Genomic DNA, 21263 nt, shown 5'->3' on the forward strand with positions numbered 1-21263 from the left:
ATTCATACCCGAATTACAAAAACTAACTTCAAATTCCCAAATTTCTTCTTCTCATTTCGTTGTTTCCCGGCAAAACCCTCCCTTCTTCTTCAAGGTGTAGTTTAATCTCACTTTAATTACTTTGTTCAATCAGGATTTTTATTTCATTGTTTGTCCAATTTCTTTAGAATCGATATAGCATTACCTTGATTTTCTATGGGAAATGTCTACTTGGAAAGAATATTTACCCGGTTTAGCCCAGTTTCTCCTTAAACACATCTTATACATTTTTATACAAGGGGGACACATTGTTTACCGTAAGTGTATAAGCATTGTTGCGAAAAAAAATTTGGTTATGTGAATGTAAATATGGCTATGTAGGTGTAATATATTATGTTGGGTTGTTTATTTTTGTAAAAAAGCACTTTCTCTATTCCATTGAAAAATTATGTGTTTGCTTACGTGCGGGTGTGTGCACACTTTTTGGGCTGTCTGTTGTTCCCCAATATGAAGCGTCTGAAGAGAAATTTGAATTAGGATTTTGGGCATGTTAGGTTTATATGTTTTCCTAAAAAATAAGTAAGGTGGTGTCAGGGCAAGTTTTATTGGCAAGAGTTATTAAGATGCAAGATAAGTTGAAATAAAGTATTGTGTGTTGTTGCAGCTTTGGTGGTGGAAATGAAGAAATCAGCATTACCACTGAAAAGTAATTGTGGACCTCAGAAGAATGTGATTGGGAAGGAAGCTTTAGTTAAACTTTTGAGATGGCACTTTGGACATTCTGATTTCAGGGGGAAGCAATTGGAAGCTATTGAAGCTGTTTTATCAGGTAAGGTTGTTCTTTCCGTGTTCACGTCTTGAGTGCCGTTGTGCATTATAAAAGAGTAATTGCGGTACGATTTATTAGTTATAAAAGTTCTACCTTAAGCATTTTCTTGTACTCATTTTTTTTTTTTTTTTTTGGCTAAATACATGTGTGGCTCCTTAAACTTGTCCTATTTTTCCATTTGAACACTTGAACTAAGTCTTGTTCCTATTGAACAACTAAAGTGAAAAAAAAAGTGCATCAATTAGACACACATTGCTTACGTGGCATAATATGTGTAGGACACCCATACTAGGCGCGTGAAAATGAAAGACATTAGAAAAACTATTTTTTTGTCACTTTTTCACCTTCTCTCTCGTACCACCACTGCCAAAACCATCCAGCCGGTAGTACCGTCATAACGAACTACTGAACAAGACTCAAATTAGAAGAAACACAACTCAAGAGCTTGGTACCAACAAACTACTGAAAATATTCAAATTAGAGTGAGTCGAGTTACAGGTGTATTTAGTCGAAGCAGAGTTAAATACAACTGGGTTTTGGCGGCTATTTAAATATCAAGATTATGCAGTGAACAAGGCCGAAATGGTGGCTGTCGTGATCGTCGAGGACTATGATTAACGAGAGTACGGTGATGGCAAGATTTTTAGTGAACATGAAATGGAGAAGATTGTGAACAGTGGTGCTAGAGAGCATAAGATGGGTGGCTTTTGCTTTGAAAGGTGCACTGTGTAGTAGAGAGGTTGTGGGAAATTTATGGTGAATGTGAATAATTTATTAGAGGATGGAATGGAAGCTTGAGTGGTGGTTCTTTTTCTTTTTTTTGTTTGGGGTTGAGGTGCTCGTAAAGGTGGTTAGCGAGGGAGATTCGTTGGCCAGCCATGGCAATGATAAAAGATGTGTGGAAGAAGAAAAACTGAGGGAAATAGCAGTGGGGATGGGGAGAATAATGATGCCGGGGGGTGGTCTGATAAAGTTTGTAAAAGAGATTTTTTTTTTAGAAAGATTTTCCACTTGTCGCATTGTTATTTGCTCTTTGTGCCACATAAGAAGCGCTTGATATCACACCCTTATGTCCTTCCACAGATTGTGAAATTTGTGTCTGATAGACAACTTGAATTTGGTTTTAAGTGTTCAATAGGAACAAAGTTAAGTTTAGGTGTCTAAATGGAAAAATCGGCCAAGTTTAAGGGGCTGCACATGTATTTTTATCTTATTGGCCAAATTGGTTCAATTTTTTTTGTTGTTAGTTTTATCTTATTAATCTTTTTGTTTTCTGCTGGTTAAGTAAAGAAATTGGGATGTAGTCCTATTTTAGATTTTCCCGGTTGAATACAATCAAATAAGATCGAACAGAATCCAAGCAGCTGAAAACTAATTCAAAATAGTCTTTATCCGACCTAATTGTACCACGTAATCTTTTAAATAGCGTTCAGACTGAGTTATTTAAGCTCCATGCCTTTTTTTTTTTTAATCATAAGTCGAGCAAAATCAAGTAGAGCACTAAGTTCAATTATTTTATTTGTGTTTGTAGCAAAAAAATAGTTAGTTTATCGGAGTCTAAGTAAATAAGATATTAAGACATTTTCTTTGGTGATAGAAGATCTAATTGTTATAAAGACTCTTACGTCCACGCCCCAATCGTCCTCACGGAGGAATATGTGCATCTAAAAATCTTTCATACAGTGCCCAATCATGAAATTGATTTCATACTTATGACCAACAACAACAAAAATTAATGCAATAGCTAAATGGTGATTGGCAATATCAGTCAGCCATAAACTTTGCCTTTTGATAACTCTCCTCTGTGTTAATGATAACTGGAAATTATGTAGGAAGGGATTGCTTTTGTCTCATGCCAACTGGTGGAGGGAAGTCCATGTGCTATCAGATCCCTGCTTTGACAAAACCAGGAATTGTGCTTGTTGTTAGTCCTTTGATAGGTGATTTCTGTTATTTTTGTTTGATTTCACCTTATAAAGAAGCACAAGCTACATTATATTTCCGTTGGCTTGGAAATTCTAGGACACATCATTGACTCCTTTCATCGGTTTGCCATTTTCTTTCAGCTCTCATGGTAAGTACAATATAAGAATCTTGCTTCTAGTTTTCTGGTTATTAACTGTCATAGTTTTGTCTTCTAATTTTTCCTTTTCTTGATTAGGAAAATCAAGTTTCAGCATTGAAAGAAAAAAGGATTCCTGCTGAATTTCTTTCGTCAACCCAGACAGTTCAAGTGAAAAATAAGGTAAATAGGGATAAGTTAATATCTACAGAGAAATTTCAAGTCTAAACTTCTGAAGCATGGCTAAATTATTGTGGGAGTGGGATTACTGGCTGATAGTTGATTTCAAAAATACTCTTTCGAGATAGACCATGTTTTTATCTACAATCTCAAGCTACTTTCATAATATTCACAGCAAGGTTGTTTTTAGTGTGTATGGACCCTTAGAATTACTCCCTCCATTTCAATTTGTTTGTCTTAGTTTGATTCGGCACAAAGTTCAAGAAAATAAAGAAGACTTTTGAATCTTGTGGTCTTAAACTAAAGATGTGTGTAATGTACCAAAATGCCTTTTGAATCTTGTGGTCTTAAATATGCCATGTAGGATGTTGGGTGTAAAGATTTACTAAATATAGAAAGTGGTCTTTTTGAAACAGACTAAAAAGGAAAGTAAGACAAACAAATTGAAACGGAGGGAGTAGATGATAATGGAGAAAAGAGAGGCGTAGCTGATACTTCTATTTCTGATATTTTATTAGATCAAGCAAATATACAGGTTTGGATATATAGTGCTGCAGATTTCTTGAATCCTTTTATCAGCACGGTTGACAGGGATCAGTTTTTTTCCTATCCCATTTGCCTAGATATTTGATCATTTGATAACACTCTGGAGTTTTATCTATTACTCCCTCATCTGAGCTTATGTTTAAACACTTTCTTTTGGGATGTGCAAAGATGATTGACATCTAATATCTGGAAGACCAAGATACACAATAGCATTTTATATTATGTACTTGAGTAATTCTATTCAATAATGATGTGATGTTTAACCCCTTACACTGACCTGTTAACCATTATTTTTATTTTTATTCTTCTACAATATACAAGCCAATTACCTTGTTAAATTTCATTTGCAGTTACAATATAATCTCTAAAATGGGACGGATGTGTGAGTCCTGGTTGATTATCACCTTAGCAGTGTGCATCTCTTCCTTCAGAATCTCAGTTATTTGCATGTTCATATTTCTCTATGCTTGAAAAAGCACTCATAGGGGGTGTGATTTTGCGAAAACAATTTCTGAGAAATCCTTTATGATGAGGGACTCATCATGAGTTGAAGTTTTTTTAAGGGGATAAACTAAAGGAATAAGAGATATCATCTGAGATTTTCACTCTTTTCTGTTGTTTTACTCTTTCAAAAATATCTAACCTAATGAAACAGTAGACTCAAGAATCTCACAAAAGAGGCCAGGTATCTTATGCAAACTTGACATTGAGAAAACATATGATCATGTCAATTAAGAATTTCTACTGAGAATTCTGAGGCAGATGGGCTTTGAGGAGAAGTGGATCAACTGGGTGAAGTTGGGAAAATTTCCTGTACATGCTATATTATAATGTTATTTACCTATAGTACCATTAAAACCAATTTTACGGAAAATAACAGTAGTTTCATTACCAAAAACATACAAGATTGGGTAAATACACGTAGGATACAATTTTACCGTGAATAGAATCCCTCTATTAACACATTATTTTAAGGGATCCTCCGTTACTATTTTATCTTCAGCAATTCATAATCTTCTATCCCATAACAAATTCCTCTTTCCACAAATGTATTCCATCGACATTGAAGATCTCTACAAAACTTCGGAATCTATTGTGTCTGTTCTTGCTGGCGTGTCTTCTTTGGCCAATATTCGTGTAATTTTGTATTATGATTCGTTTGATATTGCTGAAATTTTGATTTGCTCTATATATTTTCATACAATTCTGTATTATGATTCGTTTGATATCGCTGAAACTTTGATTCAGACGTATATTCACTTTGATTTTCATAACAATGTCGATGATGGTGATTATGATTGGCCATAGTGGTTGGTGGGATGTCAGCGATAGTTTCTTTTGATTTCGTTATCGACGGAATAGTAATCCATCCATAAGTAAGCTATGACACATTGGTTTTAGTCATTGCAACACAACTTAGAATAGACACTAGCATCAAATTGATAGAAATAAAATACAGGTTGAATAACAGATGTTATTCGATGGAAATCCGAAATAATATAGGAGTCCGTGTATAATTTGAGATGAAGAAGGATCACAAGGAACATGGAAAGTTGCAATTGTGTGTGACGTCGATGGATATAGCTTTGGATGGTATTTGTCTTATCGGCAATTCAATTGGTGGAGCATCTGATTGTATCAGAATATAGAATATACAAAATTCATACGCTGGAAATACATTCACACTTGGGCTCAACCTCTGCCTAATGGTGACGAGCAATGCTCTATAAACTTCCTGTCCCTACGGGTAATTTATGAACTACCCGGATTCCACCAAATCAAGGTGTAAGCTGTCCACCAGGTGTTATCTTTCTCAGTTGAGAACAAGAACTCAAATATGAAATACAGTGTAGCAAACTTCACAGGGTCTTCATCATCTAACCATGATTGATCCAAAAAGCGAGAACGCGGAGTCTTCTTGTCAACTCTATCTAACCTGTGGCCGTGGAAGTAACTGCTCATCAGCCTATTAGGAGCCTCAGGATCAAATCTAGACTCACCTTCCGCCAAACAGTTCAGTCCCATCACAATGCCAAATTCACGGAGACCAAAGTACTACCTGTTTCCATTCCCCTCTACACCAAATACATCCTCGCTATTTTATCCAATTCCCTTTCCATTAAAGATATGATCACTTGATGTTAGGTTAATGTATTGGACATATCGAGGAAATACCGGAACAACTCTCCCTAAACACATTTAATTGTTGAGCAGATAATAAATCCTTGATTTGCTCAATGATATCAAGATTGGTGATTGGAATAGGAGCACCAGTGAGTGGTAGGAAAATCTGACTTTTTTGGGATTGAAAAGTTCTTTTTCTGCATAAACAAAGAGGTTAATGCAACAAATATAGCTAGATATAATCTAATGTGGACCTAGTATTAGTGTATACAATAGAAATACATTAAAAATACAAAAAACAATTATATATACTCTAATGTCATACAATGAACCTATTGTCAGTAGAGGAAAATTATAAACCATACAGTTTCAACAATTGACAAATATGGTAGAAATATAAAAATAAAAAAAATATACCCTAATGTGAAAAAAGGGACCTATAGTATATACAAAAAAGATACCAAAAAATACAAACACAAGCTTGATATACTTAAAAAGTCAGTTTTCCTGCCACTCACCGGTTCTTTTATTCCAATCTTGATGTCATTTAGCAAATCAAGAATTTATTATCTTCTCAACAATTAAATATGTTTAGGGAGAGTTGTTTTGGGTATTTCCTCGATATGCCTAAGACATGAACCCAACATCCGGTGATCAAAAGTTTAATGGGGATGAACTGTTTGGGCAAAGGTGAGTTCAGATTTGATCCTGAGGCTCCTAATAGGCTGATGAGCAATTACTTCCACGGCCACAGGTTAGATAGAGTTGACAAGAAGACTCCGCGTTCTCGTTTTTTGGATTAATCATGGTTAGATGATGAAGACGAAGTTTGCTACACTATATTCATATTTGAGTTCTTGTTCTGTAGGACCAAGACAGAGTACTTGGAGTGCAAGTTCAGTGATATAGTACATGAGGCTGACGTGGAAGTGAAGCTTGGCACCCAGGTCATACAGAAGAAAGATAGTTTCAAGTATCTTGGGTCTATTATACAAGGAAATGGGGAGATTGATGATGACGTCACACATCGTATTGGTGTAGGATGGATGAAATGGAGGCTTGCCTCCAGAGTGCTGTGTGACAAGAAGGTGCCACCGAAACTTAAAGGCAAGTTCTACAAAGTGGTGGTTAGACCAGCTATGTTGTATGGGGCGGAGTGTTGGCCAGTCAAGAAATCTCATGTTCAGAAGATGAAAGTGGCCGAAATGAGAATGCTGCGGTGGATGTGTGGGCACACTAGGAGTGATAGGATTAGGAATGAAGTCATCCGAGACAAGGTTGGAATAGCCTCAGTGGAAGACAAGATGCGGGAAGCGAGGCTGAGATGATTTGGGCATGTGATGCGGAGAGATGAAAATGCCCCGGTGCGGAGGTGCGAGAGGTTGGCCAGCAACGGCTTCAGAAGAGGTAGAGGTAGGCCGAAGAAGTATTGGGGGGAAGTGATTAGATAGGACATGGCGCATTTCCTGCTTACGGAGGACATGACCCTAGATAGGAGGGTTTGGAGGACTCATATTAGGGTAGAAGGATAGTAGGTAGTTGCGTTTATCATCCCTTGAGAGTTGTTATATTGTTGTATAGTTTCTTGTCTCTTGTCTCTTGTCTCTTCATTGTTTTCATTTTCATAGTTATTTATAGCAGTTAATTCTCCTTTTACCATGACTTTCTTGTTTTGTTATTCCTTGCTTTCATATTGTTTTCAATACGCTTGATCATATCTAACCTTTTGTCTTGTCTTGTCTTGTCTTTTTTTCTCTCCTCTCTTGAGCCGAGGGTCTTTCGGAAACAGCCGCCCTACCTTTCAAGGTGGGGGTTAGGTCTGCGTACACTCTACCCTCCCCAGACCCCACATAGTGGGATTATACTGGGCTTGTTGTTGTTGTTGTTGAGTTCTTGTTCTCAACTGAGAAAAATAACACCCCCGTGGACAAATTACACTTTGATTTGGTAGAATCGGGGTAGTTCATAAATTACTGGTGGAGACAGTAAGTTTATAGAGCATTGCTCGTCACGATTAGGTTGAGCCCATGTGAATGTATTTCCAACGAATGAATTCGTCTATTCTTCATTATGATACAATCAAATGTACCACCAATTGAATTCTCGATAAGACAAATATTATCCAAAGCTATATCCATCAACGTCACACACAATGGATACTTTCCAAGTTCCTTGTCATCCTTCTTCATCTCGAAATATACACGGACTCCCATATCATTTTGGATTTCCATCGGAGGACGTCTGCCATTCACCCTGTTTTTTATTTCTATGATGCTCATGTATATTCCAAGCTGTGTTGCAATGGCTGAAACCAATGCGTCATAGCTTATTTCTTGACTAATTACTATTCCATCGATAACGAAATTCAACAAAATTACCGCTGACATCCCACCGACTACTGTGGCAAAGCATAATCGCCATTGTCGACATTGTTATGAAAATCAGAGTGAATATACGTTTGAATCAAAGTTGCTTTTCCAGAACTGTATGAAAAGATATTAGAACAAATCAAAATTTCAATGATATCAAATGAATCATAATACAAAATCACACGAATTTTTGATTATTAATCAAATAAGATATGAAAGTAGAAAGAAACACAATAGTTTCCGAAGTTTTGTAGAGATCTTCAATGACGGTGGAATACGTTCGTGGAAAGTGAATTTGTTATGAGATAGAAGATTATGAATTGCTGAAGATAAAATAGTAACAGAAGATCCCTTAAAATAATGTGTTAATAGAGGAATTCTATTCACGGTAAAATTGTATCCTACGTGTATTTACCCAATTCTGTATGTTTTTTGGTAATGAAACTACCGCTATTTTCCATAAAATTGGTTTTAATGGTACTACAGGTAAATAACACTATAATATAGCATGTACAGGATTTACCTAATGAAACTACTGCTATTTTCCATAAAATTGGTTTTAATGGTACTATAGGTAAATAACACTGTAATATAGCATGTACAGGACTTACCTAGATGTATCAGACAAGAGGATCCCTTGTCCCCTTTTTTATTTCTCTTAGCTATAGAAGGGCTCAATACTATGTTCAAGATTGCCGAAGCTAATGGTTGGATCCAAGGTTTTGAGGTTGCTAGAAATAGTGACTCCAGTTTGGAGATCACTCATCTCCAGTATGCTAATGATACCTTAATATTCTGTGATGCAAAGAAAAAACAGTTGAAATATTTGAGAGTTATTTTAGTACTTTTTGAAGGCATCTCTTCATATCAACTGGAGAAAGAGCCACATATACCCCCATCTACTTGGTGCCTAATATGGAGCAGTTGGCCTTAATCCTGGGTGGAGAAGTGGTTACCCTCCCCACAGTCTATCTTGGTATGCCTGTAGGAGCAAAATCAAGGTCCAAGGAAATATGAAACTCTCTTTTGGGGAAGTGTGAGAAAAAACTGTCTAGATGGAAATCACAGTATTTATCATTGGGAGGCAGACTCACTTTGATCAATGTTGTTCTGGATGCCCTACCAACCTACATGATGTCACTTTTTCCCATCCCTACAGGAGTTATTCAGAGATTGGATAAAATAGGAGATCCTTCTCTTGGAAAGGGTTCAAGGAAAAAAGTGTTCTCCATTTAGTCAAATGGAAAGTCCTTACCAGAAGTAAAGGCCAAGGTGGTCTTGGCATCAGAAACTTGAAGCATCAGAGCAAAGCTTTAAAGCTAAAATGGCTTTGGAGATACTCTCAGGAACCACAAGCCTTTTGGGGCAGTGTTATCAAGTATAAGTATGGGGAGCAAGACCATTGGGTATCCAAGGAGGTCAATATTCCATATGGAGTGAGTTTGTGGAGATCAATCAGAGCATTCTGGCTTTTTCTAAAGAGACACTCTTCTTTCAAAGTATCTAATGGCAAACAAGACTAGTTTTTGGAAAGCCAAGTGGTTGGTCCAAGTTGTTTGCAGAATTTATTTCCTGACCTGTTACTGGTTCAACGTCAACAGAAATCAGTGGCTGAGATGTGGACTCCCCAAGGCTGGGACCTGAGTTTTAGAAGAGTGACAAATGATTGGGCGATACCGACTGGCTGATTTGTACAAACTTCTGAAAAACTTTCAAGGGATGCAAGGATGAGTGGATTGTTGGTGGTGGAATGGACGTTGTAGAGGGCTATACAAGTTTAGCTCAGGATAGAAGATGATGAATCAAACAGAGCCACATATTACTGATTGGCCATTGAAACACATTTGGAAGGTCAAGATACCTTGCAAAATTGTCTGCTTCACATGGCTGTTAGCAAAAGAAACACATGAAAACTTGACTTGCTATGTTCAAGATGCTATTTATGTGGGAATGAAGCTGAGACAGTGAGCCACTTATTTCTACACTGCGGAGTCACAGACCAAGCTATGGAAGATTTTTATCAATCTCAGAGGCATCTCCTGGTCAGTGCCTATAAGATTGTTGATACTCTTTTTAGCTGGGAGGAAGCTGGGCTGGGGCAAGGGACAGAGATAGATGGAGGACCATCCCTGCATGTATAAGGTGGACCATCTGGAGAGAAAGAAATGCCAAATAAGTTTGGGGATAGAAGTAACACAATACAGAATATTAAACTTAACTGTATTCTGTTATTTTGTTTTTGGTGTAGAAAGATTTACTCTGAAGATATAGAAACAATCCTAGTTATTTTTTATTCCTGTTAGGATTGTTTTTGGCAGCTTCTGTATCTTTTTAGCTTTTTTTTTTTTTTGGTTAAATATGGATTTTCAGTACTACCTTAAAAAAAAAAAAAAAAAAAAGATTCACTATATAGGTGCCCTAGAAGAGGTACAGTCATCAACAATTTGAAGTGTGATGCCAGATGCTTGTAAATGTATCCAAACTGTGGAGAGAAACGTGAGGGTCCAACACATTACACATGAATATAATTGCTTTTTTTCCTTTGAATCTTTAGATATACGAGGACCTTGAATCTGGGAAGCCAGCTGTAAGGTTACTGTACGTGACACCAGAACTAATTGCAACATCTGGATTTATGTCAAAACTGACAAAGATTCATTCCAGAGGATTGTTGAATCTGATTGCCATTGATGAGGTTTTACTCCATCTCTATTTACTTCTATCAGAAGTTTCCCTAACTATTTATCTGTTTATATCATTTTACTTTAAAACAATCCAGGCACATTGCATCTCTTCATGGGGCCATGACTTCAGGTGACTTCTCAATATATCGTGGTTGTTGATGGTTGTGGTTAATTTACTGCACTTCTGTCCTTTTGGTTAAACATGGTTTTGGGCTTTATCAATGGTTCTCTGAGCTTGTAAACTAGAATAATTTTCTATGAAAATGATAGTATGTTCCAATTTAAAATATAATTTTAAGAGCGCTTTTCTGGAATATCCAGTGGCAATGTAATTTTGTATAAAATGCCTGAGACATCTCTCTTCCTTTATCATCCTCAAATTTCGCATTTACAAGTGTATTGAAAACAAAACGTGACAATGGTCACAAAATTTAGTGCTTCCCTTGATGCTTGCATTCTAGTTAAAAATTGACTCTTTCAGATCCTATGGCACACTTGGTTTACCGTTAATATGCATGTATACTAGTGTCCAGTGGGATCATTAGCTTGATATTACTTGCTATTGTTCTATCTACCTTTAAGCTATATTGAAGTTTTTGTAAATTGGAGTTGTCCTTTGTCTTTAGTTTTCTACTTTTAACTTCTTGTCGTCATTTTCTTTTTTTTACGTTTATGCATTTAATCCTTGCACAATTGTTTTGGTTTATTTTTTCCCCATTTAGGCCTAGCTATCGGAAGCTTTCTTCGCTGAGAAGTCATTTCCCAAATGTACCAGTATTGGCTTTGACAGCAACTGCTGTCCCTAAGTAAGTTTGCTTATGTGACTTTGCTTGAGATGTAAGGAATTACAATTTATACGTCAATAGAGATCAATCTCATTGTAACAGAGGTTGTGTGTGATCTACATCCCACTAGCTTTTTCTTTCACAGTGCCAAATATACTTTTAACAATTTTCAGGTTAACAATTCCATGCGGCTTATTTAGAAAATGATCATTGAAGAACCATGATTTATTTGTTTTCTCGGACATTTTCCTTTCTCTGCAGAGTTCAGAAAGATGTCATAGAATCATTGAATTTGCAAAGCCCTCTAGTCCTGAAATCATCGTTCAACCGGCCAAATATCTATTATGAAGGTCAGGTCTAAGGATCTCCATTCCTTGATAAAGTGCAAATGTTTTGGTATATAATTGATGAGCAGCCAGTAACTAATCCATTTCTTAAACTGCCAATTCTTAAATCTATGAGGAATCAGCTTGCAGCAATTTATAATAATGAGTATACAGTAACCAGTTCATTTTTTTTGCTTTTCCTTCTTTGAATCCTGGTTCTTGCTTTTAAAAAGCGAGGGGAAAGGGGATGTAACGATAACAAGACAATTACATTACCAGTTTTCAAAAAAAAAAAAAAAAAAAAAAAGGGATAAGAACACAATTACTGTGAAAATATAGCTTCAACGTGGGCTCATATGATTCTGTAGCTTTTGGTTTAAAATCATGGGACCAAATGCTCTGTAAGTCTCATTTGCTGCATTTTCCTTTGTATGTGTATCAGATGAAGTATCTACGGTCATTCATATGTACTAAATTCTGGTGAAATCATTGTATCTTATTACCTTCAGTTAATCAGGTTATGTGCCGTATCAGTCATTACTCTTTGAACTATCAGGTTATGTACCATATCAGTCATCATTATCCTATTACCTTTGACTATTCTATCACTTTGGACCTACTTCTAACTATCAGGTTATGTACTGTATCTGTCATCACTCTTGCAATAACATACCTGATCATATATCTCCATTTTGCAGTTCGCTATAAAGACCTTTTGGATGATCCATATGCTGACGTGTGTAAATTACTAAAATCTTGTGGAAATGTGTGCGCTATTATATACTGCCTGGAGCGTACTATGTGTGATGATCTTGCGATCCATCTAACTAGCAGCGGCATTTCTTGTGCTGGTAATTAGTGGCTCAGTTTAATCCTACGCAATTTTGTCTATGATACATTTTCCTGAAATGTACATTAACTTACTACTAGCATATCATGCTGGGCTGAACAATAAAATGCGGAGCTCTGTCTTGGATGACTGGATTTCTTCAAAAACACAAGTGGTTGTTGCAACTGTAGCTTTTGGGTAAGAGTTCTTTTGCAGAAATAAATAATCCTTACTAGCCTCTAAGCGACGGATTCAAGTAACATATTTCTCTATACTTTCCATTCATGTCTCATATGGGGTTTCATGCCTTTCTCTATTTTAACCCCTCTGGATAACAATGGAGTATCTGAGGCACAAACAGCTGCTGAGATGTTGCTTCCGTTGCAGGATGGTATGCATTATCTTGATTCAATTTCCAGGATATCTTGTAATAGCAAATCTTGACAAGGATTATACAGAGCTCATAGGTTTTTCATTATTATAGGGTATAGATAGAAAGGATGTCAGAGTGGTCTGTCACTTCAATATTCCCAAATCAATGGAAGGCTTCTATCAAGAGTCAGGCAGAGCTGGACGTGATCAGTTGCCTTCCAGAAGTGTACTGTATTATGGAGTGGACGACCGCAGGAGAATGGTTGAATCACCTGTCAACCAGTTGATTTTTCCTTTGAATCTTTCTTTCTCACTCTTGCTACTAAATTTGAATAAGTCACATCTTGTAAGCATATTGCAGGAGTTTATTTTAAGGAATACTAAAAGGAATAAGGATGAGTTCTCAAGCTTGCAAGATAAATCCTCTAAGAAGTCCCTGGATGACTTCAACCAGGTCCTCTTTTCCCTTTTTATAAAATCAAATTATTTTGGTTAGCTTTTCATACATTACAACTAACATGATTCTTCTTGCCACTGATGTACGTTCAGATGGTTGAGTATTGTGAAGGGTCTGGTTGTCGTAGGAAAATGATACTTGAGAGCTTTGGAGAGATGGTATATTCTCAGTCATGATTGTTGATAGTCCTTTTCATATGGTGACTGCAAGATGTTTTTACCGGCTTATGTCATCTCATGTCTGTGTTTCTTTCAAAGTAGGTACCTGCTTCTTTATGTGAAAAATCATGTGATGTGTGCAAGCATCCTAATCTAGTTACAAGTTACTTGGAGCAACTTAAAACTGCAACTGCTTTCCGGCAGCGAACTGGATCTTCAAGAATATATATGACCAGGTATCTTGTTTTGCATTCATCTTACTGCTGAAATACGGATTGCCACTTTAATTGGGATATGCTGCACTTCCTATCATCTTCACTAAATGCTCATTGCTTCATTATGTGCCAAAGATTATTATAAAAAGGAGATATGCTTTGCAGTTTGCTTTCTACTTTTCTCTTTCCTTTTACAGAATGGTAGCATAAGATGGTTGGTGGCGTTGAGTGTTTTATTATAGCAGTCAGTGTTTAAAATCGTGTGAGAAGTCGATGAACATGGATTTTATTTGTTAGTATATGAAGCAGCATAAGTCTTATAAGTTAGTTAATAAAATTCTTTACTTTATCAAAAAAAGACTTCTCAGTTAGAGACGAGTACTTGCATGGATCATACCTCCCTTTTGATACTGAGTGCCATATCCTCTGTGAATGATAAATTGCTGAGAAAGAGTGAAATATGAGCAAATTGGACACTTCCTATAGCAGTGGCAGAGACAATGCCAATTTGGAGGATGAGCAAATTGGATGCTGGAAAAAAAAGTTATAAAAGGCTGCGCCCTTTTTTGTATGTTTTGGTTATTATGAAGAGAAATGATAGTAGATAATTTGAAGGAGTGGATAATTCTATATTAAGAGTCAAAATATTTCTTATTTTACTTGTATTTTTGGCTAAGTTACTCGGACTCTTCACTTTCAGTGCTCATCCTTGTCGACACGGCATGGGTGTGGGTGTGGGATCCGTACCCGATCCGGTCAACTGTTTTTGGGTACTTTGACCAAAATCTACGGACAAATTCCGGACAGATCCAATGATTTCTATAATCAAAATAAAAGCTATGGTGGACTTGAAGAAAATGGAATACCTTGTATATTGAAATTCCTGTGTCACTCCTTTTCCTTTATCTCCTTGATCAATATTTTCTCCTCAAGTTTTCCACATTATATCTCATAATTTAGGTTTTATAATTCTATTTTTAGATATTTCAATTATTTTTAGCCGAATCCCCGCACCCGTATCCATACCTGGATCCGTATCCCTGAATCTTAAAATTTAGATCATGAAGGATCTGACCTCTAGATCCGCACCTGTATCGGACACCCGCACCCGAGTCCGAGCAGCTTAGATTTTTAGTGTAAAGAGTATTTTCCATGTTGTACAGATAATTGGCTACACTTTTGGGTGGTCCGATGCATACTAGTCCCAACTCACTTTTGTATAGCTACACCAACTTGCGCTGATTTACTGAATGATATTTGATTTATCATTTATCACAAACAACCCTACCTTCCAAGGTGGGGGTAAGGTCTGCGTACACTTTACCCTCCCCAGATCCCACATTGTGGGATTCCACTGGGTATGTTGTTGTTGTATTTATCACAAACAAGTTGGAAAATATAAAGTTTACCAGTAATTCCTTCTTTTCCATGGACACCTAAGAATCCATCCTACCAACTGAAAATATGAGGACATCTAGATTAGTTGGTGTTTCGTGTCAAAATAGTGGGAAGAATGTTAACCACTAATTGGTTCATACCCCAATTGCCTACAGGTTATGATATACATAGTGGAATATGTTGAGAATTGAAGGTTGAGGTTACCAACCATTAGAGAAATGCTTCTGTGGTGCCAGTTCATAAAGAGAAGGAAGAGAAGGAGAGCATGAGAAGTAACCCTTTGGACCTCATCTGAACAATTTGGAAAAGAGGAACGGAAGAGTAGCCGGGGAATTAAATATAATTAGGTAGAGATTAATGGAACCTTTTTATTTGTTATTAATGGAACTTTTTTATTTGTTTTCTTTTTACATTTTTGGATCACTATGACATTCCAAATCACTGTTAACGGTTGGATGTTCTAAGAATATCATGCTGCACTTTCTGTATGCAGGGGTTTTCCCATTAAATCAATATCTCCAGCGTGTTAAATCAATTCAATCTTTACATCTTGATAAGAAAAGCCAACAAATGAATGGAAAGTGAGAAAGTAAAAAGGCCCAAGGAACCTAGGTTTCTCTCAATAATTAGTAAGGGAAGGTCGGACTGAGGAAGATACTGTAGAAACGGTAAGTTGTTTCATTAAGTAACCTGAGGGCTAAATGCTAATTTTCTTACATGTTTTTGAAATGTGTATAAGTTGGAGTGCAAACCTGGGTTCACAAACTTATCTTTCAGGACATAGGAGACGGAAGGTATTGTTTTGTTGATAAGTAGGGGATATAAGTTGGGAGTTCAAATCTGGGTTCTGGAAATTTATAGCAGGAAAATAAGGCACCTTACACTTCCAGAACTGGCTAGAATGGGATGCTTATTTGATTGGATATATATATATATATCTTTGAAGGGTAACATAACATATAACGAAGACGACCTCATGTTACATGGTAGAAGATAAAACTTTACTTGTTAAAGACCATCCAGCGGGCGAGTCACTAGATTTAGTTTACAGTTGCTCAATAGCTCTAGTTGCACTAGCCTGGGATACTGCTATACGTACTGGAAACTAGAGAATCGACTTTGAAGCCCCCTGTCTATGGTGTCATCCAAGAGAACCGTAAGATACATACATAACGACATCTCCTGTATCCTCTTATCTATTACAGATGAAGGCAAGGCAAAGACCGCGCTGCATAAAGTAGAGGGGGATAAAAGAACTGTGCACCAGACTACTTTCGTTCATGTTCTAGTGAACATCTAGTTTTAATTCACCTCAAATTTGCCTTAAATATAAAAATTATGAGCTTTTCATGAAACTGTGGAGCTGTTAGGCATTTTGGAAATTTTTCTTCTTAAATACTATATCGGTTTCAGTGGTTCGAGTATCAATGCGGAGGAACAATCGTCAGAATTCTGGAACCGTGATGATGAAGCAAGTGGATCAGAAGAAGATATATCTGAATCTGACGGTATGTACATTGATTATTTTGGTTATAGAGTCCCATGCACTGAAGCCACTTGGAAGTTTTGATGTGATGTTGTTTCCCTTCATTGATTTTCAATCTTGGCTAAGTCGGAATTACTTATATTTAGATGCTCTGGATGCTGCAAAGAATGTCGCTTCATCGAAAACATCCGCAAAACTCAGGCTGCAAGATAAAATGGATTTGCTGCAGCGTGCAGAAGAGAATTATTATCAGAACAAAAGCCATGACAAGCAGGTGGCTTTTTAAAGTCTGTTCTTTCCAAAATACATTTTGGTTGCATCACAGGGTGGAAAAAAAAAAAAAACACACTTTGCCTCCATTGATCATTTATGTGCAAAAGGTTACAATATTTGAGTTTGGCATCTCAAACTTTGTACATGATCATTGACATGAGACTATCCTTCTAAGTCCTAACCAAAAACAGCAAAAGGAAATATAACTCATGGAGGATCATAAACTATTTGAGAAGGCTTTGCTTGTTTGATCCTGAATGATGTAGGTTCCATTTGTCCATGTTTACATAACAGGGTGTTTTTAGTTTACACATTGAATTACTTCTGATACACTGCGTTGCACTATAATTTCACATTGCACCACAGTCAAGTCATCCTTTTATAAAGAACTTGGAAACGCTGCATAGTCTTTGCTTGATTTTCTTTTGATTTAAAGTTATTATATTTGGATTTTCAGTAATGGAAAGGGAATTAAGTGACAAAATGATCAACATGTGAAATTCATCTGTGCTAACTCTTAATTCTCTTAGGTCCATTCACTAATTTATCTACTCTTTTTCTTCAATTTATAATTGGAAGAACCACCAAGGGGTGTGGTGGGATGGATGAGATCTCTAAAAGTTACTGAATGGGTAAGCTGCCAATCCTTGAACTATGTAATGCTGGGTTACAGGTGGGCATTTTACCTGAGGTTTCTAATCTACCCTTGTGTAATTTATGTTGAAGCATATACTTGGGGTGGGTGGGTGCAGGGTGGATGATTTTAAAGCCGACTTCCCATTCATTAGATAGAGTCATAGAGAAGATCACAAAGATTTTGTGATCCGCTGCCAAATATAGTCCAATTCCAATACCTATTCGATCCGAGCTCTCTTGTTGAGATAATATACCTTGAAGATGATTCGAACCTCCATGCTCTTTAGCATGAGATTTCGAGTTTCGCGTGTCTACCATTTCCTCACCAAGGCATCTTGAAAGTGAGTCGTATTCCATGAATATGATATCTATGTATATGTGATGTATGGAATAGATGACAAAGATGGATCTATTGATCGGTTATGTCATATAGGCCCGGAGTTGGACATCCAATTGCTTCGATCTGAATCTGAGTTACTCGGACTTGGGTGCGGGTATTTGATACGGATACGGATCCGAGTGTCGGATTCGGCAAAAATCTAAAATTTAAGATTCGGGGGTGCGGATCCAGGTATGGATACGGGTGCGGGGATTTAGCTAAAAAAATCAAAATTATAAAAATAGAGCTATAAAGAACACAATCCCTTGAATTCCTGGTTTCTCTCAGTTTGGCCTGAAACATGAAGCAACAAATAAAAGGACTATAATATTGAAGGTATGTCATTTCTCATGTCTTAAATCTGTTTTATCTTTCATTTTGAGAAATCAAAATCTCAATTTCCCCCCAAATTTGTCCATGGACTCCGGTCAAAGTATCTGAAGTTGGTTGACTGTATCGGAGATGTAACCCGCACCCGCACCCGTCCCGTGTGGAGACGGGTGTGGCATCAAGAACGAAGAGTCCGCGACTTAGATTAATGCAATTCCTGATATATATCAAAAAATGGACAATCAAACCTATTTCTCGATTCACTCAAAGAGGTGAATAGTGTTCCAATAGAGATATGTAAAAACAGGCTCGATTACGCATATTCCTAATCCTAAATGGAATCTAATGATGTAAGGATCCTAATGTAAATGTAGTATCTGTTTAGATAGGCTTGAATGACCCCTTCTCATCACGAGAATGTATATATAACCCTATTCCTGCCTAGTCCAGTATGGAATGAACTTGTTATCATGGAATCGGCTCGATCACCAGATTATAAGCTCATTACCCTAACCCATTCCCATTTTGGGCGGAACACACCCTAGAGGTCTTGAGTTCACTTCCGGGGAATGGAGAAATTTGGTGGAGAGCCCCTTCCTCTTCAATGGGCCTTATGTGGAGCGAATACGGATTAGTTGGGCCATTGAATTCAGGATACCATATGGTTAAACGAAAATAAAAAGAATTTTTTTATTACTGGAAGAAACTATATATTTTTTTGAGCAAGATAACAATTTCTTCATCAGCACCAAGATGGTACTGACAATCAAATCTTTACATATTACAGGGGACCTTTTGTCTACAAGGAGTCAAAATAATCTACTAGTGATTCTGCATCTATATAGTTCTCTTTACACTAGAATTGAAAATACAAAAAACAGTTCAGCTTAACTCATTGTATGCAACTACTCTTATTCTCAAAGCATCTATTATTCCTTTCCTTCCACACAGTCCACCATATGTATGTTGGGGCCATTCTCCACCACCTGTTCTGTCTGTTCTTTGTTTTAATGCTGTTCTAGCACCCTAATAGTCCTTAGTGTTCTTTATCATCCATTGGATCTCAGCTAAAGGCACACGGAAATATAATCTAATGTTCCATCCTCTAGAACATGATGGTCTGAAGTTGACATGATGAAAAAACTGAAATATGCAGTCAATCCAGCTGCTCCTTCGTGCAGTCCCCTAGGTGGTGCAATCTCTAAATCTGTTCAACCTTTTGTAAAGTAGCAGATCTAGATTGTGAGATGCTTGTGAGCTCGCCTGTCCTTGTTGTTAATTTCTATCTGCTTAATATGTTTCTTCCACTATGAATAGTCGATTTGTTCGCAAGCTGGCCGAACTCCACTGTCATGAAAAGATAAATTTTATTCGACTAAGGGAAGGAGAAGGGTAACGATGAGAGAGTCATCAGTTTACTCCTCTTAGGTGGAATATTGATAATTTTCTTTGGGTTTCTTGGTTATAAGGATATATCAGGCTCTCTAGTTTTACTTCTTTATAATCACCTATAACCCTCCTCTTCCGCTTCCACTTCTATGCTAACTCTTTTAACCCCAACCTAATGCGGTGAACTAATATTTGTCTGCATAATAGGTCAATAAACTTGACAAGAATGCCATACCTGAAACACTCAGGGAAGCAGGCAAGCAGAGATTGCTGAATGCAATAAAGAAAAACCAGCAAATGATCAGCGATTCAAGGTTTGCAATTGCTCTTTATTATCCTTCAGAATTTGTAGCTAAAATGGTTTCTTCTCACATAAAACTCTGCTCTCTCGTTACCATTTGCAGGATTGACATTGATATATCTGTAGTTTTCCTTGAAAATGAATGTTATAAGAAGTATGGCAAAAGTGGAAAGTCTTTCTATTTATCACAAATGGCAAGTACAGCTAGGTGGCTTTCTACAGCGGGTCCAATGGAATTAGTGAATAAGCTCAGCAGTTCTAATCCTGCTTCTCCTGAGAATGTAACATCCATATCCAACTGCACTCCAGAATCATCAAATCTTTCGGTGCCTATACCAGCAAAGGTTAATGATGAGAAAGTTGATAACGCTGGATCACAAGATCCAATAAGGTCACCAGCCTCACCCCTACACGAATCCACAAGTGCAAAGTTACCACCCATCCTGTCTTTCTCGCAGTTTATCAACAGCGGAAAGGCAAAGGAAAACCTTGCATCTGCATCAAAGAGGCAATCACCAGATAGAGGTAAGAAGAATCTAGAGAAGAGGATGAGATTTCAATAGGCTTTTGATTCTTCAGAAATCCTACTGCAAATATTTGGCAAAGCAAGTCCCTGTATATTAGCACATTTTTACTGAATACCAGTGGGTAGTCATAATTAGTTGTAAGTTCTTCTGTTCATTCTTTTATTTAACTTGTATCTTACTTGAGCATGCTTGCAAATTAGGGTATGCAATGAATGCTCTGTGCTTATGAATTTTGGTTCTTCTCTTGATTCGTCTGTAACTTACATTCTCTTTGGAGGATGCTTTCATTTGATGACTAGTCTTAGAATAGCCTTTAACAAGCCTTGAAGAACCGACGAAATACTTGGCTTTTATTTGGAAAACTATTTCTTACCCTTCTCTCATCTATCATTTGGTGCAGCGAAGATGTTGGTGTACTTGGTACAAGTGTTCTCATGTTATAAAAATTCAAAATTCTAAACGAATACTTTAAGCTAACTTTGAAAGCTTTTTTTTTTTTTATTATTTTTTTTTAAATGGGAACGTTTAAAATTCCTAATCTCTAGACCTTAGCCTAAGAGATTGCAGAAACATAACTGTGTCTAATTCATATGTCAGTGGTTTTCCTACGTGTTTGTGTTAAGAGGTGT

The 21263-nt window shown here is 36.9% G+C and overlaps 1 protein-coding gene across 1 annotated transcript; it reads left to right on the forward strand.

The window, feature by feature from the left end:
• The first annotated feature begins 138 nt into the window (after positions 1 to 138).
• Positions 139 to 21019, forward strand: LOC132616885 (ATP-dependent DNA helicase Q-like 3). The gene is made up of 20 exons (XM_060331645.1): positions 139 to 296; positions 644 to 808; positions 2641 to 2748; positions 2875 to 2882; positions 2970 to 3053; positions 10644 to 10784; positions 10869 to 10903; positions 11496 to 11579; positions 11820 to 11908; positions 12583 to 12735; positions 12815 to 12911; positions 13101 to 13104; positions 13198 to 13347; positions 13447 to 13539; positions 13635 to 13700; positions 13803 to 13936; positions 16727 to 16821; positions 16946 to 17073; positions 20014 to 20120; positions 20211 to 21019. The coding sequence occupies exons 1-20, from the start codon at positions 203 to 205 to the stop codon at positions 20668 to 20670; spliced, it is 2295 nt and encodes a 764-aa protein (XP_060187628.1). The 5' UTR covers positions 139 to 202; the 3' UTR covers positions 20671 to 21019.
• The last annotated feature ends 244 nt before the right edge of the window (positions 21020 to 21263 follow it).

This window comes from Lycium barbarum, chromosome 11 (genome assembly GCF_019175385.1).
Source record: "Lycium barbarum isolate Lr01 chromosome 11, ASM1917538v2, whole genome shotgun sequence".
Classification (NCBI taxonomy): Eukaryota; Viridiplantae; Streptophyta; class Magnoliopsida; order Solanales; family Solanaceae; genus Lycium; species Lycium barbarum.